This window comes from Carettochelys insculpta, chromosome 7 (assembly GCF_033958435.1).
Source record: "Carettochelys insculpta isolate YL-2023 chromosome 7, ASM3395843v1, whole genome shotgun sequence".
Lineage (NCBI taxonomy): Eukaryota > Metazoa > Chordata > Testudines > Carettochelyidae > Carettochelys > Carettochelys insculpta.
The window spans coordinates 51373452-51399067 of record NC_134143.1 but is presented as its reverse complement, the minus strand read 5'-3'; the positions used below and the strand labels follow the sequence as shown (position 1 = coordinate 51399067).

At 41.9% G+C, this 25616-nt stretch overlaps 1 protein-coding gene across 4 annotated transcripts in view; it reads left to right on the top strand.

Moving 5' to 3' along the window:
- Positions 1-23764, top strand: part of DOCK1 (dedicator of cytokinesis 1) — a 620618-nt gene extending 596854 nt beyond the window's left edge. For 3 of the 4 annotated variants that reach the window (XM_075000464.1, XM_075000465.1, XM_075000466.1), the window contains 2 exons: positions 10783-10928; positions 21807-23763. In XM_075000464.1, coding sequence (XP_074856565.1) covers positions 10783-10928; positions 21807-21902 — 242 coding nt within the window. In that variant the 3' untranslated portion in view covers positions 21903-23763. Of the gene's footprint in view, positions 1-10782; positions 10929-21806 lie in introns of all 4 variants that reach the window. The other variant, XM_075000462.1, reaches the window with a different exon arrangement.
- The last annotated feature ends 1852 nt before the right edge of the window (positions 23765-25616 follow it).

Sequence of the window (25616 nt, the reverse complement as noted above, 5' to 3'; positions counted from 1 at the left end):
GCATCCCCAAAGCTGTTGGAGGGTCACTACAGTAAGTACCCCATGGGTCACACACCACCGAGCATGGGAGGCAGACACAGACAAGGTGTGCTTGCGAGCCTCACCAGGCTGGCTTGAGCGGGACTTTGTGCTGTGGTCCCCACACATGGAACCATGTGCAAGGCAGCGTGTCCCACCCAGACCCAACAGGCAGCCCCTGGGCATGGGTACCAGCCTGCAGCCAACTTCACAGGAGACTACACAAGCACCAGGTACCAGAGGAGGGGGCCTACCAGCTCCTGCCACAGTTGGAAGCGGGCTAGCCACATGAGGACCAACCTGACCCCAGATGCACCAAGAAGTGCAGCTCCCAGCATGCGGACATTCCCCCAGGCAAGAATCAGCACCTACAGACAGTGTTGCGAGCTGCACGTGTTGTGTGTGGAGGGAGGTCAAGGATGCCCAGGGTCTGCCCAGCTCACAAACCCCTCTGTGGCTGGACACCCATCCCTGGGCCACCAGCCTGTTGAGTAGGGTGGTGGGTCCACAGTGGTCAACCTGGTCCCCAAGGCACCACAGAGTAACTGTGTGGCAGGGCCCACTGTACAGGCCACACATGGCTCTGCTCCTGGCATATCGCCATCCAGTGGCCCAAGGGATGAGGGTTCCTAGTCATGGTGGGGGGCAGGGTGTCAGGGCTTGTGTTGAATGAATGACTCGCCATTTCCCCTCCTCATCTTCCTTACAGCTGGGGCTGCACCAAGCTTGGGCCATGCCAGCTCTACCTCCCCGTGAGGGTGAGCCAGCATTCCCCCCGACTACAAGGGCAGACCCACGGCCGAAGGAGACTCTCCAGGCAGACAACAACTTCCAGAGGGTCCATGCTGCCACTCACTGGAGGCTGCCCAACCTCCTTGAGTGGTGGCTGCAGGACGACTGTGAGTGGTGTGAGCAGAATGGAGATTGGCAGTTGCAGGCCTGGGACCAGCTGATGTCCCACTTCGATGCCACCTGTGGCATCTGGTGGGACCTGTTGGACAAGTCACCCACAGCTGCTGTCCCCACTCCCTATGCCCCTGCCAGCCATCCCCGAAGCTATCCTCAAATTTTGGCAATGGGTGAGTGCCATGCCTGCCCCATATGCCATGCATGTCCCTGCCCCACTACCCCTGCCGACCCAGACCCCTCCATAGACCCACTGCCTCTGTACAGGCCCATGAACTTGGCCCCAACCCTGCCATGATGGGGACCCCAAATCTGCAGTGGGAGGGATCCCAAGGCACACGCCGCTTGGGGTCCCACTCCCCCATGGAGTTGTGGCCCCCAGCCCCCTGCATGGATTGATGTCCCCCTACCCCATCCCAAGCCCCCCATCCAAGTTCTGATGCCCTCCACCTGGATCCCAAGCCCTCCCACCATACATAGTTAACTGTTTTTGGGGAAGGGTGAGGGAATGACAGGAGGGGTAGTGGTAGGGACAGGTTAAGTGTGGTGTACCTGCGGTTCCCACTGGGGGGGGTCCTAGGGAGGGTCATCGGGGCCATGGAAGAAGCTCTCCCTTAGGACCTTGCAGATCCATAGACCATCCCTAGGGGCTTGGCAGATCGAAGCTACGTCTGGCTGCTCATAGCTGTGGCCAGCATCCACCCTGGGAGGAGGGCCTCCCCCTATCCCTCCTCAATGTTGTGGAGGGCATACCATGCTGCCACTACTTGGGGGACTTCGTGCTCCCCAACATCCAGGCGAGTGAGGAGGCATGTGAAACATACCTGAGGCAACTGAAAGTGCACTCGGCCTGCATCTGTGCCCGGTTAAGTTGGAGCATTAAAGAATTCCTGGTTTGGGTCTAGCTGGCTGGTGTAGGGCTTCATGAGCCAGAGTAGGAGGGGGTAGGCTGGGACCTCCACAATGTATGTGCACATCCCTGACGACCAGCTCACAGCGGGGGACAAAGGTGCCTGCCTCCATCCTATGGTTCCAGAGTTACGGAACACCCATGCTTTATGTGTCTGCCCAAGCATCCAACGTAAACGTTGAGGAACTCTCCACAATGGTCGACCAGCACCTACAGCAGGATGGAGAAATACCCCTTGTGGTTAACGTACTTTGCCGTGCTGTGGTCCAGGGCATAGATGGGGATGTGGGTCCTGTCGATAGTCCTGAAGCTGTTGGAGAACCTCAAGGTGGCAAATCCAACCACGACCATGTCCACATCTGCCAGATGGTTAACCCTCTGCAGCAAGATGGTGTTGATGGCCTTCATGACCTGCAAGGGGAGGGGACCAAACACACACATCAGGAAATGAGGGAGGGAGCCCCTGGGGACTCCCTGTCCCCTCCCATCCCCTCCTTCTGAGCTCTCTGAGCACCCACACTGTGAGGCCGCCCCCCTGGCAGCAGGACTGTGCGAGAGTGGGATGGTGCAGTCTCCCTGGGGACAGGGCTCCTCCCACAACCCATCTCACCCCTCACACTCCTGACTCCACTTCCCAAGGGTTCCCCTTGGGAGGAGGACACACCCCTTTGTAGGGCCTGCAGTCCAAGAGTTCCTTACCTCCATGAGGACAGCCCTGAAGGGTGGACTTCCCCATGCCAAACTGGTTCCTGACAGAGCGGTAGCTGTTGGTGGGGGCACGCTTCCACAGGGTGATGGCGATCCGCTTATCCACAGGGCTGGCAGGCTGCAGCTGAGTGTCCTGTCTCTGAAGGGTGGGGGTGAGACAGGCACAGAGCTACAAAAAGGTGTCATTCCACATGAGGAAGTTCTGGAGCCACACCTGGTCATTCCACTGCCCCATGACCAGCCGGTCCCACCAGTCGAAACTGGTGCTGTGCCCTCAGATCCCCCTGAGCACCTGTGGAGGTGCGAGCAAAAGTGGGCCCATACGGCCGTAAGGGTGTGCTCCTCAAAGGTGGTGCAAAGGTCATCCTCCCTGGGGAAGAGGGGAAGGAGGAGGACGGCCATGAGGATGTCCAGCAAATGCTGAAGCACCTCTGGATGGGACCAGGGCAAGCCAGGGGGCTGCTCTGGCAGCATGGCTAGCTGGAAAGCACTGTCTCTCTCAGAAAGCATGTGAGCCTTACTGTAGCAGCTGTGCTGTCCCTCGTGGAGATAGGCAAGCGTCAGCATGGGCAGGGAATGCATGTCTAGTGGGGCCCTTTTAAGGGTTGCTGGCCATGCAGTCCTGTCTGAGAGGGTTCCGAGGGGCCGTTCTGTCGAGAGAGCAGCCGGGTGGTCTGGCTGCTCTCTGTAGACAGAGCAGATCAAAAGAGACACTTTGGTGTCTGGCTGCAGTCCGTCAACAATTTTGTCAGAAGATATTGTCTGACAGTAACTTCTGTCAACATATTGCTCTGGTCTGGACATAGCCTCAGCTGCAAGGCTATCTGGCATCTGGGTCCAGGGTTTGGGGATCCCAGTGTGGCTGGAAGAAAATGAACTATGGTGCAGTTCCAGCCATGGCTGCAAGCCACTAGGAATTCTCAAGGTTATTCCATCTATTAAAATGAAGTAGTAGCCTCCGCAGGTTGTCATGTCTGCTGCTCCTTTGTCTGAGGAGAAGATTCTTTTTCTCCTCAGTGCCTTGCTGCAATTCGCAGGCTGAGCATGGGGAAGTAGATTTGGCCCAAAATAGAGAGAGAGAGCTAGGTCTTCTCATACTCTGAGTAAACACACTAAATCGCTTTACCAGAAATTCCTGGATCCATTCCTTTGACCAGAAATTAAAATCAAATGAATTAAGAATTTGAAATACAATTTGTACTACTAAAAATAATGTAAACATCAAAGGCATCTATATTAATTAGGGTTACAAGCACATGGTTTACACAAGAAGTTTCATTTCTAATCAAAGTAAAGTTGGTGTTTAACTGAAAAATTGATAGTTTTCTTTACCTGTAAGATTTAGCTCTTCTCTGACAGCACTGAATTTATAAACCATGCTATTTTATGGTAATCTAAGAAAAAGTGCGTGTGCTTCATTCAGCAAAGTGTGTCTTAAAGTGTATGACTATGTTATTTTTGTCTCCCGAACTCAGGGATTCTGGCTGTATACATTTACATTTTATGAGTAAACTTTTGCTGTTAGTTACAATGGTTGAGTTCTGTTATAGTCAATATAGTTTCACCGTTCTAATTGACTTGAAAATTTTGACTATTTTTTCTTGTTGGTTTCTTTTAGTAGTTTATCCATAACAGCATACAAGTGTTTTAATACTCGGTATGCGCTACACTATTATGTCATACCGGGGTATGTTGACCAGACGTCTGTTTTTAAAGGGAGTGTCTCATATTCAAGCCCTCCTGGAGTGTTCTTTTTCTTAAAAACAGAGAAATTGTCCCATATTTTTAACCTCTCTGTAACTGTGTGAGTAGGTCTGCCTGCTTGCTGGATCCCTGCAGTGGTGAGTCGGAGGGTCCAGTGCACAATGACGGGGGTGGGTTTGCAAGGCTAGTGGGAGGGCAAACTACAGCATCCAGGGCCAGCTGTTCCCCCAGTGGTATGTCAGCACATCCCTCACTGTGTGCCAGAGGTAACTGGTGCAGGGATTCTAAGGGAGGTCTAGCCACATGCTCCCACCTCACCCCTTCCCTGCTCATGCACCTCCTGCTTCACCCATGCTTCACCCCTCCTCCACCCAAATTCTCCTCCATCCATGCCCCCCTTCCCCCACCCCTGCTCTGCCCTGCCCATTGCTTTTGGTGCATGCCAGGCAGTCTCTGCCTCCCCGGAGCAGTTCAGTCTAGGAGTAGTGCAAGCTAGGAAGTTCACACTGCTCTCAGCCTGCCCTGGCCCCACACTCACTGGAAGCGGCAAGGCAGTGATGGTGAGTAAAGTGGGGACAGACAAAGCGATGCTGTTGGGGATTTGTGTGGCCCCCTATTTGCCCCCATGTGTTGCCTAGGTTGTGTGCTGGCTCTCAGCCGACAGGATTCCCTGCCCATTCTGTTTCTGAATGGCACTGGCTGCATCCTGTGAGCTGTGGTGGCTGGGGGACAGCATTCACTGTATGCTGTGATTTTGTGCAGCCGTTCAGAGGAAATTCAAATGCCACCCAGCTGACTAGCAAAGAGCCCACCACTAGGTTTTGTGTTTTGATTGGTGGTGCACATTTGCACATGCCTTGGGTTCACCTAAAAATTATTCTGCATGTGATTGGGAAAAAAATTGCACATGGATGGAGAAGATTAGAGGGAACATTGCTGATGGATGTGGGCAGGTGCCAGGCAGCAAACAATTACCTGTCACCTCTGCTGCCCATCCATCGGCCCTTCACATGCTCACTCTCTCACTGTCCCCTCTTCTGTGCCCCTTCCTGCACACCCTGTTGCTCCTGCAGGGTGCATCCCACTCCCAGGGCTGTGCAAAGAACCATCCTCTGGTCAGAATGCTAAGTTCCTTCCTTCTTTCTTTGCCTCTGGGCTGGCATCCTTCGAAAGCCCAAGACCCTACAACCCTGGGCAGCTGAGCTCTGTGTGTGGCTTGAGAAACTCTCTCTGGACTTCATCTAAGCTCTGAAGTCGTGGTGGGGAATCAAGTTCCAGCCTGCTTGTGCCTGAGCCCTGCAGGCTGTACAGCAGCCCCACTTAGCGCCCTCCTCTCCTGTCCACGGGGAGCTGCTCTGTCCCTAGCACTCTCTCCTACCCACCTTGATTTGCTGAAGCTCTTGCAAGTTCTCTGAGCCCTGTTGCACAACCACCAAGCATCCTTTGGGCTTACGCCCTTCCTTCCCACATCAGCATACAGGGTTTGTCTGCATTTTGTCAGTGGCAAGTGGCAGCCTGGAGGTGCTAGCTGCCTTTTGATTCAGTGTGGGCAGCAAGGAGCAGGTTGCTTTCAGCCACAGGGGGTGGGAAGAAAGGAGCTCTGCAAAGACTTGGGGCAGGTCTCTTTCCTTCTCTGCTCCTCCCCTGTGGCTGAAAGTAGCTCCCATCTCTTGCCTCCTGCAAAGTGCCAAAAAGCTGCTGCTGGCCAGAGTCTCGAGTAAACCCTGGCAAAAATCTGCAGAGAAGGTTATGTGACCCTGTGTGCCTTCACACATACACCCCTTCCATGTTGTCTCAGGAACACAGAGACAGGTACCAAGAGAAGTGAGTCTGTCCTGGGGGCCCAGCAAGGCATGGAAGTTGGAGAGCACCAAGCAAGAGAGTAGGGTCAGTCCAGCCTGTGTGAGGGTTATGGGTGTGTGTGTGTGACCCTGCTCCATGTGAACCCTAAAGCCTTAATGATAAGAAGATAAATAAAAATAGTCCACCTATGCAGTATTTCCTTTTAATAGGTGCAGTCAACTTGATGTTAATTTGAATGTTGGTACTGCATAGTTCTGGTTGATTGCTGTTGAACTTGCTGGAATATTAGTAATTTTACCAGGTGTTCCATATGCAGCATAAGGAAATATGGTCACACGATGCTTCGGAACTGTTCAGTGCACTTATATTTCACTATTGAAGAGGCATAAATCTCCAATTTAAGGTGTTTATTTAGACATAAAATATTATTTAACTCACTCTGGAATAACACTATTGAATGTGAAGTCTTTTAAATGTTCCTCTCACAAACTACAGCTAGGGTTAAACCAGAAAGAAACAAGTTAAAAATAGTAAGTTTAAATTAAATATGAAAGAACATCAACAAACAGACAGAAAAAAACAAACGGTTATCAAAATTGCATGTACAAACAAACCTTCTGCCAAGGTTCTCCAAAAGTTCCATTAAATCACTTGGAAATATCATTTTATTTAATATATTGCTATTTTACTGTATTAAATGTTGTTGTAAAGAGGACTACTGAAGTATGAATGCTATTAAACTTGATTTTTACCATGAAGAAACTGTCTTTCCTGTCAGAACCATAAATCTCTAAATATAAACATAAGACCAAGTACCTCAAGCAACCTGACAGGTCTGTTTGGAGTTATTTTTTTAACGAGTGACTTACTTGACTTAAACCCTTTTATTCTGAGTGGACCATAGGTCATCTACAAGTCTCCTCCACTTGATTCTGTCTCGAAACAAAACTTGTAGCTGACTCCAGGAGTACCCCAGTGTTGTCCTTCAATTTCAGTAGATCTTCTCCATGTTGTCCGAGGTTTTCCTCTTTTGTGTTTTACTTGCGGGTTCCATGTGAGAGCCTGACAGACTATGCTGGATGATGGTTTTCTGAGAGTGTGGCCTAGCCATCCCCACTTTCTTCTGTTGATTGGAATGTCAAATGGTTCATTTCCTGCTGTGTTCCAAAGCTCCTCATTTATGGTGAAGTCTTGCCATTTGTTCAAGATGTACCGCAGGCATCTGTTCTTGAGTTGAAGACGTTTTAGTATGCCAGGTCTCGCATCCATGCGAGGGCACACTTTTCACATTTGTGTTGAAGCTCTGCAGTTTCATCTTTGCAGATATTACTTTTGAACTCCATATGAGATGAAGAGTCTTGTATGCATCTGTTGCTTTCCCTATCCTGGCATTGATGTTCTTGTCTGTTCCTCCATCTATGTCCATAATACTCTCCAAGTAGCTGAACTGCTCCACATCTTCCAGGTCATCCCCTCCCAGGGTGATGGTGTTGTTGGACTGGTCGATCCTCATTGTCTTAGTCTTTCCCTGATTAATGCTCAGTCCAGTCACTGAGGTAGTTTTGCCCAGTGTTATGACCTTTTGTTCCATGCTTTTGTGTTGGTGTGATGAAAGGAGGGTGACATTGTCAGCAAAATCAATGTCCTCCAGCTGTTTGAAAAGTGTCCACTGAATGCACCATTCATGGTCATCTATTGTCTTGCTCATAATGAGGTCCATTGTGATACAGAAGAGGAAAGATGACAATAGGCACCCGTGTCGCATTCTTGACAGTATGCTGAAGGATTCTGTCAAGACACCATTGTGGACAATTTGGCACATTGAGAGTTTCTCCATTGAATGGATCAGGTTAATAATTTTGGTTGGGATGTTACCGTATTGGGAGCAGTTTCCACAAAGTGGCTCTATCAACACTGTCAAAGGCTTTTTTGGAGTCTATGAAGTTTATGTATAGTGGGGAGTTCCATGTGAGTGACTGTTCTGTGATCGCTTTGAGAGTTGATATTTGGTCTGTACAAGATCTCTTGTTTCAGAAGCCAGCCTGTTCTTCCCTGAGCTGTCTATCAATTTCTGTCTTCATTCTCTCCAAGAGAATCCTATTGAACACTTTTCCTGGAATAGACAGTAACGTGATGCCCCTCCAGTTCTTGCATTCCTTCAGGTTGTTTTTCTTTGAAAGCTTGAGAAGGTAGCCATGTTTCCAGCCTTGTGGGAACTCCTCAGTGTCCCAAATTTTCCCAAATAGATTATACGTCATGTTGACTGATGTCTCGCTACCTGCCTTGATTGCTTCTGTGTGGATGTTGCACTTTTCAGATGGGCAATGGCTTTCTTCTTTTGTAGGTCTGCTGCTGTTAATTTGCAGAGATATATTTGCACATAGTAACTCTGGAGGTTCTAAGTGGGCAGGGCGGTTCAGTAGCTCTTCCAAGTGTTCCTTCCATCTACTGAGCTGCTCACTTGGGTTCATTAGCACATGCCCCTCCTTCTTCTATACTGCCTGATCCACTGTATGCCATGACCCAGCTAGCTTCTGTGTTATCTCATACAGCTCTTTCAAGTTTCTCTCTTAAGTTTTAATGAGTGGGTAATGCTATATTCTGAAGACGTATTTATGTATGTGTGGGCTTTGTGAAAGTGGGTTTTGTGAAGTTTGCATGAAGAGTGGAAGGGATATTAGGGAACAGAATGAAAGGAAGGATGAGAATGAGAGAAGAAGAAAATAATGGGAGGCAGGGTTCACTAAGGAGAAAGTAGACAGAAATGAGAACAGCGCAGTGCTCAGGTCATTGGAAGAGATGACAGGTTTTGGTTGAGGAGGCAATTGGATTAATCTGAAAGTGATGGATGAAGGGTATTCTTTTAGCTGATGTAGTTTGAATGGACTAAATAGAGATGAAATGACAAAAAGATTTCAATGATAAATCAATGCAACTGTCTTGAAGCTAAAGTTGGACTAGTGAAGAAAATAATAAGCTAGTAGGCCATTTGGGAAAACCAGACAACACACACAATATGAGATAATGTCAAATAATCTGCATTAAAAAAGAGTGTAAACAAATCCACCACCTGTTCACAAAAAAATTAAACTCAAAGGCTATGTCTAAATTGGAGCAATTTGTCAGCAGAAGTTTTTGTCGGAAGATATCTTTTGACAAAACCTCTTTGGACAGATCACGGTCAGATCGCAAAAGCAGATTGAAAGAGCAATCTGCTCTGATGACAGAAAGTGGCCCAGCTGCTCTATTGGCAAAATGGCCACCTGGAAGCACAGCAGACAGAGTTGTGCAGTGTCCCAGAAGCCTTTTCTGTTGACAGAACACACACACACACACACACTTTAGAACATCCAGACTGGCGTTTAGTCAACAGATCTCCATTGACAGCATCGTTATTCCTCGTGGTGAGCAAGGTATGGCTGTCGACAAAAGTGCTGCATTCTGTTGAGATACTGTCGACAGAACACCAAAGGAATCTGGACACTCCGCAGGTTTTGTCAACAAGTCGGCCATTTTGCTGACAGATCGCTTTAGTCTAGACATAGCCTAAGTGAAAACCATATCACCAGCTTATAAAGGAAATGGTCTTAAGGAGGGTCTTATCAGTAGTCATTCCTCAGCAGAGCTCTCGCTTAAACCAGTGGAAGATTTATCTGTGGAAGAATGGCTAAATATTTCCTGGAGTGAAATTTAGCTTCTTGAGGAGGTCCAGCACAATGCCACTTGGGCCTTCAAAATGAGACTTAAATGGAAGTTTAATTGATGCAGAGCTCTAGTACTGGTTTCCTTCACTGGAGTAAATTTTACCCAGTTAATGTTTGTTCCCTCCTTCTCTTGGTAAATTAAAGAAAAATTTGTTGTATATTCTTTTGGTTTAGAATGTTAGTTATTTTAACAACTTGTGACTCCTTGCTGAATTTTTTTTTTATTTTTAAAATTGGAGACACACATTGCCTAGAACTGGAAGGGACCTTGGGAGGTGATCTAGTCCAGTCCTCTGCCCTCTTGGCAGGGCCAAGCACCATCCCTGACATCTATTTGCCCCAATCCCTAAATGGCCTCCTCAAGGATTGAGCTCATGACTGCATGTTTAGTAGGCTAATGCTCAAACCACTGAGCTATGCCTTCCCCCAGCAACATGCTTATAGTCAGCAATATAATTATATTGATGTGGTTTTGGAATGATTTCAATAGAGATTTGTATTTTAATTATGGATTTGTTTAGCATATTCAATTTCTTAAAGTACAAAAGTAAATAAAGCTCTGCTGTGTTAGTTTCTGTGTTTACCTTGGACAGTTGCTCTCACAGCATCACATTTTTAATCCTGTGTAGTGCGTAGATGGAGAGGTTACAGCTGAGAAATTTTTATTTGTTTGAAATGACCTGTGAATATCAGACAAGTAAAATCTGAGATAAATGACAATGTTGTACAATTTCCTTTTTTATTAAACAGTGAGAGACTTTGTCAGTTTTGATACAGCCTGCACCCTGAAAAATTGACCTACCCTGACACTATGATCCTTACTTTTGTGATCCCATCAGGTTTTGTTTTTCTTAATTAAAAAAAAAATTGTTCTATGAACAACAAATAATTACAATCTATGAACTGAAAAATGAGCAAATAGATGCATGGGTACTATCTCTGTCATAGCATTAATGCCTGATGGAGCATTCTGCTTCTGAAGATTGATTTAAATGCTTCAGAAACATAAAGATATGTTAATTTTTGCAGATCTGGAGCAGAATGGTGTGTCTAGTTTGGAAATGGCAGACATTCCTCCTCCTCTGCCTCTCAAAGGTAGCATGGCAGATTATGGAAATCTTATGGAAAATCAAGAGTTGATTAGTCCTACAACACCCCCTGCTGCACATCAAAGGGTAAGTTTTAGCGGTACAAATAATTTTCTGCTGGTTTATTTGCAACTCTGCTGGCCAAGAATGTGAAGTTCTATGTAATTCTGATAGCAGACATATACACAGATCCAAATGATCGCTACAGCTACAGAGCAATTTCTTAATCAGCATATAAAGGCATTTGATGGTTCACTCTAAATGACTTGTAAGTAAAGTTAGATTCATTCTAAGAAGATAAAATTAAATATAAAATAAAATACTTAAATTATTTTTAACAAGAGAAATTCAAGTTACTGGATGTACTTCTAGCAGCATAATGGTTTTTATGCCCTGAGAAAATAAAGCATATTTCTGACCACTTTACATTATTATTTCTGTCTCATTTCCGATATAGGCAACTACAGTTTCCCCTGATAGGAGCAGCTCACTGAAATATTTTTCATCATGAGCATATTTTTCAGATTTGGGGATGCATAGATATTTTTTCAGCTTTTTTATTTCCCCTGAGCCACACTAGATTATAGTGCAGCTACTAAAGTAACAGGATTATCAAAAAACCTTCAGCACTTTTGGAGAAGGCTACCATTTGGGCTTTGAATGTATAAGATTTTAGAAAAAATACTGCCATATACGTAGATTTATCTGAATTAACAGAATTATTGTGAAATTTATCCATCAGATAATTAGCTTAAAAATTAACAATAACTTGATCAAGTCTGGAAGAAAAGTTAGGTGGAAATTTCTCCATTTTCATGGGTGAAGAATATGATTTAAAGAGACAATGCAGGCCATATTTTCCTGGCAGGCTGGGCAACCAGAGCTGCAAATACTCACCACTTCTGAGAATCAGGCCATGAGTGACTTGCCAAATATCACACATGAAGTGTGTTATAATTCTGAAAATAGAACCCAGATTTTGTGATTCCTTGTCTTGTGCCTCAACTGCAGTCTCGTGGATTAGTATTAGGGACAGGAAAAGAAATATACCGTAATAACTAAAGCCCAGGTCTGAGAGTCAGAAGATAAGGGTTCTTTTCTGAGACTTTGCCACTGGCATGTTTAATGATCTTGGGCACTTCAGTTAACTTTTGTGCCTCAGTTTCCTCATCCTTAAATTGGGGGTCCTAATACCATTCTTAATTGGAACTCGGTGAGGTTTTGCACATTTTTATTGTCCTCCAGAATGTTTGTCTCTTTTAGTGTAGTTTACCAAAATGTCCATATCCCTAATAACCAGTTTCTGTAGGAGCCCAGGATTTGAACACAACCTTAAAAAATTAATCAAAAATAAGCTCTAAATCTTTAGATAATAAGCTCTTGAAATTTTAGAAGATGAGTGTTTGGCTCTTTATCTAGACTTCATAAACTCTTCAAGGGCAAAGACTCTGGTGAATGAATAGTGACAAAGTCTGTGAGGTAGATCAGAAAACAGATTTGATACAAAACTGGACGGATTATATGTCATAGGATTTAGGAAAGGTTTCCAATTTTATAGCAATGATTGCATTTATTTAACTTTGTACTTGGACCCCAGTGACATTAGCAAAAGCAAAATATGAAGCAGGGCATGAAAAGGAGCAGTCAGGAATGCTCTTCAGCTTTTTATGTCTGAACCCCCACAAATTATGATTACAGGTCTATGGTATTTCATAAATGCAATAAGTAGCATTCTTGATTATATGCCTAATAAAAGGGCTAGTTTTAAATTATCTATTCTTTGCATCAATAAAGACAGACCATTGAAAAGTTCTGTAGATAATCTTATCCCAATTGCTTTACAGTGATTTTACAGAATAGAAAAGCTCTCACTGTATTAGACCTGAAATACTTGGGTCAATACTATTTGCCTTGAAGTCAGGTAGGAAGAAGCTCCAGTGCACAGAGAAGGGTACATTGACAAATTTATCAAGAAATGGCCTTATCATTTTTAGTACTTACTGCTGCCAATAATTATATATGCTGCTTGAGATTTTTTTATGTTTACATTATTTTGAATCCATAGTTAACCTAATTTACTCAAGTCTTTTTATCCCAATAATCTTCCAACTATACTGTTTTCATTTTTTGTTATAATTTTTAAAATATGAACTAGTATATCCATACTAGTCTCTAGTATGGGTACACCGGCAGACTATTTCATTCTTGCATTGTGTGATTTGTTCTGCTACAAAAAGTTCTTAATATATATGAACATGAAAAAGAATACTAGGGCTCTTGCAAGAATTGTTATTACATCGAAGCATTTCTCGAGACTTTTCAGCTCCTTCACAGGCTCATGTACATCTTTGCATAGAAAACCAACTACCTACTTAGTAATCACAGTGAAATGGGAAACACAAAGGAGAACTTACCTTTGTGAATGTTGGCTATGCTACTGACTCTTCACAGGATAGTAGTTTTGATTAGAAGATTCCCATAAATCAAGCAGCAGATGCAAAACTTGATAAAGGTGTGGCAAAGAAGGAAGTGGTACAAAACCAAACTTTGTTAAAGATTATAATAACATTTTTTTTGAGATTCTGGCACATCAGTGGCATTCAGAATGGAATCTGTTTGGATATAGTGAAAATCTGTATCTAGTGAAATAATCCAATATTTGTACGTTGCATTGCAGATTATCTTTCTTCTTCACGTTAAAGTCGCTCCATGAAAGAAAATTATTTCTCAGTATGCTGTCCTCATTTAGCCATAGAAAACCAGATGAGATTCAGTTGGAGCCTGACTTCAATATTAGGAGGAGATCCCCAGTTACTACAATTTATCATTGCTCCACTGAAGTCAGTAAAACTATGACAATTTACATCAGCCAAGGGTCTGATGCTAGGAAGTCATTTTCTTGGCTTTCATTAGCCTACCTCAGAGATTCTCTTTCTCTTCAGCTATGTCTACATTAGAGCAATATTTTGAAAGATGTTCTTCTGGGAGATCTTTTCCAAACAACTTCTTTTGAAAGAACACATCCGCACAAAAAAAGCGGATCAAAACATCGATCAATCCACTCTTTCGATGTAGAACATCCACACAGCCCCTGCTCTTTCAAAAGAACAGGCCAAGGGTCGAAAAATATGGTGCCATGAAGACCGCTCTTTCAGAAGAAGGGCCCTCAGAGCATCTACACATACTTTTTTTTTTGAAAGATGCTTTCAGAAGTGCTCTTCCTTATCTGGGAGCAGAAGAGGGCTTCCAGAAGAGGAGCCATGTTCTTTCAATTTTGGATCGAAAGAGTGCGTTTTGCATGTAGACACTCTGCATCTTCTTTCAAGAAAGGGACAGATTTTCCAAAAAAATTTGCTAGTGTAGACACAGCCTCTGTGTTTCACTCTAGAGGCCCTAGTTTCACATCCCTCTCAACATACTGAGCTGCTGAAAGAGTAGTCCCCATAATTGCTCTGGAGTTCTGGAATGTGCTTCCTCCCCAGCCTGAAGTAGCTCAGAACAGCTGACTTTCAGAGAACACTACAGCATATTTGTCTCACTTGCCCTTTGAAAAGAATTAAGGGAACATAAAGAACTGCCACATATGTTCTCCTACTTTGTGTATGGCAAAGGAGTGCTTGCCTCCAATTTCAGTGCTGTCTATAGTACAGGCTTTTCTTGTAGAGAAGGACCTTCTGTTTTTCTCTCTGCCAGACTCTCTTAGAGAACATTGTCTGGCACTGACTGCATTTGACTTGACTGTATGGACACCATTTACTATCATCGACCCCTTTGTACGTCCTTCATCTTGTATGCAGCCCTCAACAGGAGCTCTTGCTTTCTGTCTTTCAATCACCTTGCCTGCTCCCACCTTTTGGGATCTCCCCAGGTATTGGAAATACCAAAACCTCCACTAACACCATGTAGAGCTGCTCTTCTGTTCAAATTTTGAAGAGTAAAGGGACTTTTAAGTTGCTCCGGCACTTTGGAGTACCGGCGGGTGAGCCGCAGCTAGATGCGAGCCAGTACTTCGAAGTTTAAAACTTCAAAGTTGCCATGGGGGCGGGGGGAGGGGGAATTTGCTTAATGAAGTGCTGCGTATGCAGTGCAGCACTTCATTAGTAAACTCCCAACACCCTAATTACCATCCTTCCTTCGAAGGAGGGTGATAGTGTAGACAAGCCCAAAAGGCTTTTAGTGTGCTATTATTCTTTATAAAAGATCTCAAAAATGGATCACTTCCTGGCACAGCTGATAAGACCTTGCACCTCCCTACTGGTTCAGTTAAAACAGCTATGGCATTGTCTGTAAGAACCTGAACCACGCAACCCCTGATGGTCAATCTCTGAGGCTCAAAGAACAGCTCAAAACTCTAGTACATGTATATAGATTTGCGGTGGGGGGGAATTTGCTTAATGAAGTGCTGCGTATGCAGCACAGCACTTCATTAGTAAACTCCCAACACCCTAATTACCATCCTTCCTTCGAAGGAGGGTGGTAATGTAGACAAGCCCTTTATCTTACAGGAGTGAGGAGCAATATTGTGGATTCTCTCTGCAGGAATGTCATAGAGCCTCTGAGTAGCCTGTAAGAAGAACGAATCTTCATCAGATCTTTCAATGATTGGGATACCTAATAACAGACCTCTTCTGCAACCATCTAAGCAATACATTAGAGACTGTGTTCCAGTTCAGGTCACAGCCTGATTTCATTGACAGATGCTTTTCCCTTCTCATGGTGAAGAAATGATGTGTGGATTCCTTCCAGTACTTTTCATTCTGAGAAAGAATAACAAGACAAGCTTAATCTTTGTAGAGCTTGCCAGGCCAAAACAGTATAGATCAATTCTCCATTTGACTACCTATTATTTTACCCTGGGATTTCCTATTTCAAGACCAAGGCATGTCTCTATGTTCCAGCTCAGTCTCTCCACCTCACAGCCATAAACCTCACCTTCCTGTATGACCAATGAAAAGACACGCTGCTCCCAAGATATCCATTTTGGTGAATAGCAGAAAGTATTCCTTGAGAGCCACATAAGCAGTTAAATGAAGAAGGCTTTGGATCTGGGTGGAATCCCACCATTTATCTCTAGGTTGTAGAGAGCTTAGACATATACTTGACTACTTAGTTGCTTCAGAGGAAATCCTCTGGTTTCGCTGACAGGTCATTGAGAATCCACTTTGCATCCTTGTGCCATACACCCTTCCTTGGATGGGGTTTTTATCATTTTGGATCTGTTGATTTCCAGATTTTGAAGGGACTTATTAACATGTGCCATCCCATGTCCAATCCATTACCTTTGTGGGACCTGATTTAGTACTGTCCTGCTTGATTGATAATACTCTTCTCCTTTTTAAACCTTTGACATCAGCTCTGATGCTGTTGTCAATGAAAACAGCATTCTTAGTAATGAATATTGCTCTGAGTAGTCTTAGAGGGGTAGCATGTTAGTCTGTAGTTTCACAAATAACAAGCAGTCCTGTGACACCTTAGAGACTAAGAAATTTATTAGGCCATGAATTTCTGTGGATAAAACCCACTTCCACTTCTTTCATTTCATTTTCATATATCGTGGTGAGGTCTCTGCTTCAACAAACATAATGGCCCACTCTACTCATGCTCTCTCCACCAGCTTTTTGAGTAACAGTCATATATTGGACATCACAGACATCTGTACATGCCTTTTGGAGACACTATGCTATCATTCAAGTTTCCCAAGATGATTCCAACTTCATCAAATCTATGTTGCAGTCTCCAGATAGTTCAAAGCCCTGCCATCTGTTAGGAGACTAATGGTGAGGCACCTGCAGTGGAATGTATATGTGCACAGTCATTCAAAGAAAAAAAGGGAAAAAACCCACAATCACCTATACAGTAACTGTTGTTCAAGATATGTTATGTGTAATCTGTGACCTTCCTACTTGCCCTGCTACTTCAAGTATTAGCTTCTGATGGTGTGAAGGAATGGAGAGGAAAGCAGTGATCATGCGCCTTTAATGTCTTGGCTTAATGCATGAGGATAGTGAAGGCTCATGCTGGCAAAAATGCCAACCTGAATAAATGATTGGGTGCATGTACACCTGCAGTGGAATGTACATGTGTATCTATGAGAACGCATCTCAAAGAATAACAATAGCTGTATAGAAATATAACCATTTTTTCTCTGTTCTTACCTAGTTGAGACAACATAACCTTCTTAATGACTACCATCACTGGCCCCTGGGCATTTTTAATTCTTACTTTCAGTGTGTACAATGTTTTGTGTTTTTTTTCTACCAAAGAGTAAGGAGAGACAGTCTTAAATTTGATTACTTTTTTTTTTGTGCAGAGGAAAACCAAACAAATCAGGACAATTTAATATTTGAAATGGAAAGAACAAAATCCTTGTATTTTCCAGATGTGCCTTTCTATAAGGTTCCCAATACCCCTGAGATACACGTATTTCAGGGAGCCTGCCTTAAATAGTTTCTAATGTGCACTGTCAGACTCTGTCTCAGAGAAGCAATCTCCAAGAACTGAAGGATGCACTACGACAACTGAAACATAAACATTAACTCTGCAGAGCACCTCTAATTAAATGTAAATGCTAGGGAAATTTGATTATTTTTATATCAAAATTGTTCTATGTGGAATTGTTTTGAGTGCTTGTGATACCAGTTTTGTTAGTTTAATGGTCATTTTCCCAATTTCATATTGAGTATGAATACCATCATTCACATAGTAGCAGAGGAACAGGATAAACTGGTAAGCTCGTAGAGTGGTGACCAAATTTGTTTTTGTACCAATTCACATTGTCTGTTAAGTTTTGACTGGCTGATTTCTCAATAGTGCTGCTTTTGCAGTGTTAAACATTCCACTAATGCATTCAGTCATTGCTATATAAATGAATGAGTGCTAAATTTAGCCCCTATTATAATGGAATTTCTAAATTCAATTGCATTAATTATCCACCTATCTCTGTTATTTCTTTTCTGGCTAATTTACTACCAGAGTGTGAGTACTTTCACATAATATACATGTTGTTTATGGCTAGTATATTTAGCCCATCCTGATTGTGTTTTCAATATATGCTCTTCCCTGTTGGCTCTTTAACTCTATTTTATGATAATTGATCATTTGATTTCTATGAATGATGATAACAACAAAAACCTCATTGGTTTGATTAAGGCCTTTGATCTGTAAAATTGCCAGTTACTGCCAGTTTGAATTTAATTTAATTTAAAATGTCTTTCTGTAAGTTATGTGATCAATAAAGTTAAAGTAGTTTTGCTTAATTATAAATATGAAGTTAAAAAGCCTGTGAGGAAAATATGATATAGAATATTAAGTCACTTTTTTGTGATGTTTCAGAAAGTTTTTCAGAAAGAGCATATAGTTTATTTTGTTAGTAGGAAATTTTAAAAAAAAGATGAGTGATTTTTTTAAATATTTTTCTAGTAATCTGCAGTTTCTGGGTCTGGAGCCATTAAATCCACTTTACATCCATAGTCAGTGGAGATGGAGCAATTTTTATAGTGGGGGTGCTGAGAGCCATAGAACCAAACTGTAAATCATGTATGGAATGAAAACCACTTCAAATCAGGGGGTGCTGCAGCACTCCAGCTGCCCCACTTCCTGCACCCATGTATAGTGTGCCCAAAATTTTCAAAACTGGATGGCTAAAGTCAGGTTCATAAATCCATATTTAAGTACTTAAATAGAACTGCTGTGTTTTTTTTAAAAGTGCTGAAATCTGCAAGTGCCAGTGAAATTTGCAAATGCTAAATCCTTCTAATAATCAAGCCACTTTTATTCAAATGTGTAGGTATGGATACAGGAGCCTAACTGTTCAAAAATGTTGTCCAGATAGGATTGGATAAATTGAAAGCTTCAGGAGAGTCAAACCCAGAAAATGAAAATTAATACTACAGCAGAAAAGAAATTCTAATTTTTTAAAAAAGTTTCACATCTAACCAAAGTAAAATTCTAATTTTAGCTGCCTATTTTTCATATTAATTAGTATGTTGACTTGATCTTCTGATTCAGAGGCCCCTAAGAACTGGATTTCAAGGAAAATCAGGAGCAAATTAGACATCATTGGTGAGACAATGTCTATGTCTACACTGGCGCAAAACTTCAAAATGGCCATGCTAGTGGCCATATGGGAGAATACTAATGAGGTGCTGAAATGAATATCAGCTGATAGGAATAAGGGGATTTTGATGTTTGCAGGGTCCTTTCAAAAAGGACCCCATTCAGATGAGCCACGTGTGAGTAAAACGCTGTACTTTTGAAGTGCCATGGCCAGAGGCATGCTAATGAGGTGCTGAATATTCATTTCAGTGCCTCATTAGTATTTTCCGATTTGACCATTAGCATGGCCATTTTGAAGTTTTGCTCCAGTGTAGACACGGCCAAAAAGTGAAAATGAATGTTGCCCCAAGCATTATTTTCATTCTTTATATATCTAATACAGCAATACTGTTTACAGAATAAAATCTTTAGTTAGTAATTTGGCTATTCCCAGGAAATATATATTCTAAATTTTAACTGGACTGTGGATATGAAATTCCTCATGATAGGACATGCTTAAGGAGGTCTTGGAAAAATAGACTCATTCCTATTGAGTTGGCACTTTCCTGTGGTAAATATGGAGTCTAAACTGTCAATCTCTCTAAGAAAATATCTGAAATTTTTATCCTTTGTGACTGCAAATACAACCTTACAAATAGGAACTCATGCAGTGTTATGCTCCCTGGTCTGCAGACACAGCTGCACTGTGATTGCTGCTGTTCATAGCTTTCCCACCCAGCAGCAGATTAAAATTACCAGTTGTGACCACTTCCCAGATGGTATCACAACTCTGTAGGGCGTAGGCGACAGCAAAACTGACAAGAAACAAGTCATATTCACAGTGCAGATGGTTGGATGAGGACCCAAAGATAGAGGCTATGGAAAAGAAGAGTAGCAAAGGCCTCCAAGCTGTAAGAGTCAGTATTTGCTTTTCATATGAGAGTGCGCAGAGGGAAGAAATGCCATCTACCACCTCCTTTTGCAGCAGCCATAAGGCTTGGGCAGAACTATAGCAATGAAGACTTTATCATCACATCTGCCGCTAAATAGCCGAGAGAGAGAGAGAGAGAGAGCTCCTCTCCTTCAACAGCCAGACATAGAAGATGAGGCTTCAAATTTGACACCTTTTAGGCAGCGAGAGTTATGAAAGATATTTCTCTTGAGTTAGGATCCAAGAACTGTGCCTCAGCATGAAACGCACTTTCTATCTTGGGTAGGGAGGTGGGTTTCATAACAGGTCATTTGTTGCTTCTGAGTCTCAGCCAGTATGTAGACCCTTCTTTATATTTTTATAGCTGCCCATGGCTTATAGAGGACTGGTAAATACTTAAAGTGTTGTGTTTAGCGCTGTTTTCTGCTGTCTTAAAATATAGCCGTGAAATGGTCCTTAAATTACCTTAGATGTACTTTTATACTTTTCCTCTACTCTTTGACATTTCTCCCAGATCTCAATAAGTAAATTGAATGTTTCAATACGAGCGAACATATCGAGCATAGCTGCAGGGCTTACCTTGTCCCAGATGAATGGAGCGAACTGTGTGAAATGTCAGGGAGTCATCCAGAACCACTATGTTTTTGTAGCACAATGTAGGATTTGTTTTCAAACAGTGTAATTTCCCATGGTCTATCCATGATGCTTTCATAACAGCATGAATGTGTAACTATGATTTAAAAATAATGGACTGCCTTCCCAGACACTAATAAAAACAAGATGTTATGGACAATTATTTCTAGTAAAGAAAACAGTCTGTAAATGGAGCCATCTGAAGAAGAAAGGAAAGATTCCTGGTACAGTATATGCAGTAAAAGGCTAAGCAGTTTCAAACATTCAAATTGTTCCCATGGCAGTGATCAGAACACTAGGCAAACTCACAGGGTGTATTGTAATTTAAAGTATTAGTGTGTGGCTAACATTTTGTTTGGAAGCATGTCTGATAGCGATCTAAAAAGTATATCAAGAGTGGGTTGAGAAAAGGGGGGCGTAAAAGGTGAGTGTACCTGGCAAAAGGGATATGAAGTTACTGGGAAACTGAAAACAGCAATTAAAGGTGGGTGTTAATCTTCACCAAGAAGAGAAGGATGTTATGAACCAAAAACAATACTTAGTGGGTGCAGTACTGCATTCGAACTTCCAATGCAGTGATTGAGAAGCTTCAGTGATTTCATAGCCAACCTACTATAGAAATCCAGCCTGTAAGCAGTGTGTGAGAAGGCCTGAAATGGCCTTGAAGTCTTTCAGCAATATGAATTTTATGAAACTAAATCATTTGAGTCTGTGGCCAATAGAGTATACTTACTTGTATTTGCCCTTCAGTTAGCTTTGTGAAGCAAGCGAGCAGCTCTGTTGCTTTGTTCTATGATTTACTATGAGGCAGGGGGATATTTTTGTAATGTTTTTCATCAAATCAGAATATTATTTTGAATAATGTAGAGGATTACCAAATATCTGATGGTAAGGTGAAAGCTATTTATAATGTTTAATCTATTCCTTTTTCTTTTTTAGCATGGTGCTCTTTTCTAAATAAATATAAAATATGAAAAGATAAGAAATATAGCTATAATTCCATGTTCTTTTTAAACCATGTGGTGTTTAGGGCCAAGAGCAATTAGTACTGGCTGATAGTCTGAAATGAAGTATGAGGATATAAAATTGTAGAAGTTCTTTCAGTAGACTTTTTCTGAAACACTGAGATAGTTAATCGATAACTCTTGAGAGACTTGTTATTGTCAGCAATGAAAATTAGGCATAAGGAAAAGCCAGAAGTAAAACTATTCTTAATGGCAAAGTTTGAGAGGAATTTTTCACGTCTTCCAATAAAGATTCACTCCTCTCTCTGCCACAGCCATATATGAAATCATATGTGAAAAACCAAGTTATCAAAATCAATTCATCAGTAACATGTTCTATTCCAAATTCATTTTTTCTTCTAGCACCTGCCACCTCCATTACCCAGCAAAACTCCACCGCCGCCTCCTCCAAAGACTACTCGGAAGCAAACATCTGTTGACTCTGGGATTGTCCAGTGAACAGGAAAGCATTTATCCAAAGAGAAAGTTGTAATATTTCATTTTCCTAAATATTTTAAGGTATATAATGGTTACCTCATTCAGGCCTGCAATGACTAACATTTAGTGCAATGATTAGAACTCTGAAAGGAACTCATTTGTAACAGTAAGTCAATTTTCTAAAAAATCATGCCACTAGAATAAAGCTGTCTCGAAATAATAGTGACCCATTGCACGGGAGGAGCCTATGATCTATTTTCCAAGCCAGGGGGGTGGTATTTGTCAACTGATAATATATTATTCCTGGGTCCAGAAAACTTCGCTTTGTCGTAGCAAACTACTTAACAGCAAATAGAAATGTATATTGGTATGTAAAAATGACGGCTGGGCACTAGGGGGCCTGATCCCAGCACCTAAGGAAGTCATGAAAATGCTCATATTGATTTCAGTAGGCATTGGACTGGGCCTAATAAACAATACTAAGAAACAGCATTATGATAGCTTCAAATAGCAGACGTGTTCAGCATATCACACATTCAGAAACCTGATTATTCCTGTAGATTTTAAACTTGCTCCATGTGACAAATAAGCAGGTTTCTGATGGGCTTTTTTTTAAAAAAAAGAAAAATACTTTCATTCATTGTTGGTGGTTCCTCCTTGTGTCTAATACAATTTTAAACGAAGATAACTTTTTAGCTACTGAACAAGCACTAATTTATACGAAAAGAAACCAAGTATACAAATGTGGGACCTGATGTGATTCTAAAGCTCAACAGTTGAACATAAGATTGAGAAGATCTTTTCTTTTTGATTTGTAATATTTTAGGAGAATTTGGACAAATTGAATATCTTTTTGTTCCTGTGTCATCATTCTGTACAGAAGTTTGTATATATGATGGTTCTTAGAATGTTTTTAATTTTTGATGCCTGCTTTCCATGTAATAACAATTTAAAGTATCTGCAAATGATTCCTTATATGTTTTAATTTTAACTGAAGAAAGTATATACATAGCTAACTTTTTTCAGAAATTGGTATCTGAAAATATTGGACAATGATAATAGAAAAGAAAAGGAAACTAACTTTTTTTTAATTCCTCAGTGTTTTTTACTGCCCTAACATTATATATTTTTACTATCTATGATCTTTATAATCTTATAGTAGATTGTTTAAATACATCACTGACTCCAAAAATAAAGGATTATTTACAGAAAAAGGTTTCTCTAAGAATATAAATACATTTATGTATTTTTCATCTTTTTATGAAAGTGTTATTGATTTCAGGAGCTGTTTTGTTAAATTCCTGTACTTTTAATTTTCAGAAAAGTAGATTTATAACAAGAATAATTTCAAGCTGCCTGTAATAAATTCCACATTATTACACTATTATTTTATAATATTTACATAACTAGTTCATGATGCATATATGTAGTGTTGAAATAAATAAGAATTTCATCACTATGAGGATGCATCTTTTATATGCCATTCAGATTGCAGTTGATAGCCTACTTCAGTTTTAATGCTATTGTTGTATAAACAGCACATAAAATAGCTTAGTTTTACATGATGTTTTAATGCTTACTTGGTGTCAACCACATAAAAATGAAAGGCAGAGGCATGACTTATGGAGGAGAAAAGCAACAACTTAATTAAATATACAGATAGTCCTTGTCACTTTTACAGTAGGACTGGTCAGATAAATATGCAAATTATTTTGCCTTTAAGCACCATGTCTCTTTGGCTCTCAGCCAAGCACCTTTGTTACCACACAGAGAAAACATGCCACTTGACCACAATTTCTCCATACAACTGATCCTTTAATATGCAAGTTACAAGTTGTCCTCAAATTCCGCTTGGAAAGGAAAAATTTAAATTGCAGTATGATTTGTAGGAGCTGGGGTGACCATCCATCCCATATTTGATGGGACGTTCCTGTATTTTGAGATGTCAGAAAGGCATCCCTATTTATTTTTTAAAAGGGACTAATTGTCCTGTATTTTTCCCCCACCCCCACCCCAGTTGACTTTTTCTGCCAGCAGCTGTGCCTGCACAGCTGCTGGTCAGAGAGCATTAGGTCACTTCCCCAAGCCTTGAGGAAGCATGGGGAGCGTGGGCAGCTGCCGCTTCTTAGGTGCTCAGGGAGTGCTGGGGGCTGCTGCTTCCCTGGGTCTCCCGGAGAGCACCAGCAGCTGCCACCTCCTTCCCAGCTCCCTGGGGCTTGGTGGAGCCAGGAGGAGCCTCCCCTCCCCTCCAAATCTCCTTGTCCCATATTTGGGACAGGGAGATATGAGTGCCATAGTAGGAGGAGAGTTTTAAATAAGAATTTTTTGTGGGGGGTGGAAGTGGGGAGGTCACTGCTCGTGTTTTAAATAACTATGTCGAAGTCTCCTAAATGTGATGGTGGGTATTAATTTGGTCATTTTATTTCTACTTAATATCAGTTAAGAGCTGGTCTCAGAGGCCCAAATTTTTATCTGGACCTTCACACAGTCTCTACTTGTGCGCACATGAAATTGCAAGCCCGTGCCTGTGCATACTTTCTGCAGGGACAAACGCTTATACATGCCTTTTGCAAATTCTAGTAGTTGTGTGAATGTTAGAATTTTGGTTGTGCAAGACTGTTTAGGGCAAGTAAAATTTGCCATTGTACATGGTTCTTGCAGCAGAAATTCTAACTGTTGCATACATACTAACATGCCTGCACTCAGTTTTGAAGACACCCATGTGGAGTCTGAAAATCAGGTTCTCAGATTCACTTTCAGTTCCTGAGTCCTCACTGTGTTCTTTATCCAACAATGTCTAGTGACTTGTACAAAATCGAGCTACCAAGAATCACTCCCCTCACCACAGCCATTGCTGGTAAGTCACATTTCACCAAATCTAGGCGTTCCCCTAACAATGATCCTCTTACCCATTGATCATGCTGGTAGGATTCACATTTTTCTAGCAGGATAAACTCTACCTTCACATTCTAGTGATGTTGCACCAGAACATCCAAATGCAATGTGAAGATACTACAATTTTAACAAAAAAATTGCACTATTTTGTAGTTTCAAGAATAAAATGACATTTCACAGGCCCTAAAATTGATTTCAGGATCTGTGAGCTTCCTTCAAGCTCTGTTTGCAAGGTACCAGCCCACCCTGATAAAACCAAGATGAGCCTAAAACTATTGTGACAGCTGACAGCCCTCTTGGCCTCCCCAACCAGACCTGCCACCGCATGTTACTACTGCTCCAAACACAACCTTTTCTCAATCTGACTGATTATGGTCCTCCCCCCAGCATTTTTGCTGTGGAGTAGAGTCAGCTCATACATGAAAGTAAGTGATACATTTAGCTGGTTCCCTATATTTGTAAATACAGTATGATATTATCAGGAGATGACTTATCACAACATATTCAAAACTTATGCAGTTTGATTGTTGTCCCTTAAAATGTAAAAATTAGAGCACCCAAGTGTAAAATGAAGGCATTTAGTTCCTCCATGAGCCCAATATTTTAGCTTTTATGTGTATATAAGCCTGAGCTGCAGGCTATTGAAACCAACAAAGAGACATTGCATCCTCCAGTACTGCAAAATCACCTGTAGGTGTACATTCAATAAAAATGAGTCATAATACAGTAATTGGTTTATTACATGAATCTGCAAAAGCAATGAAATATTCATATAGAAGTCCTTAACCTAAGCAATCAAAGAATGACCTTCATAGCTTCATTTTCAAGGATTTCATCTAT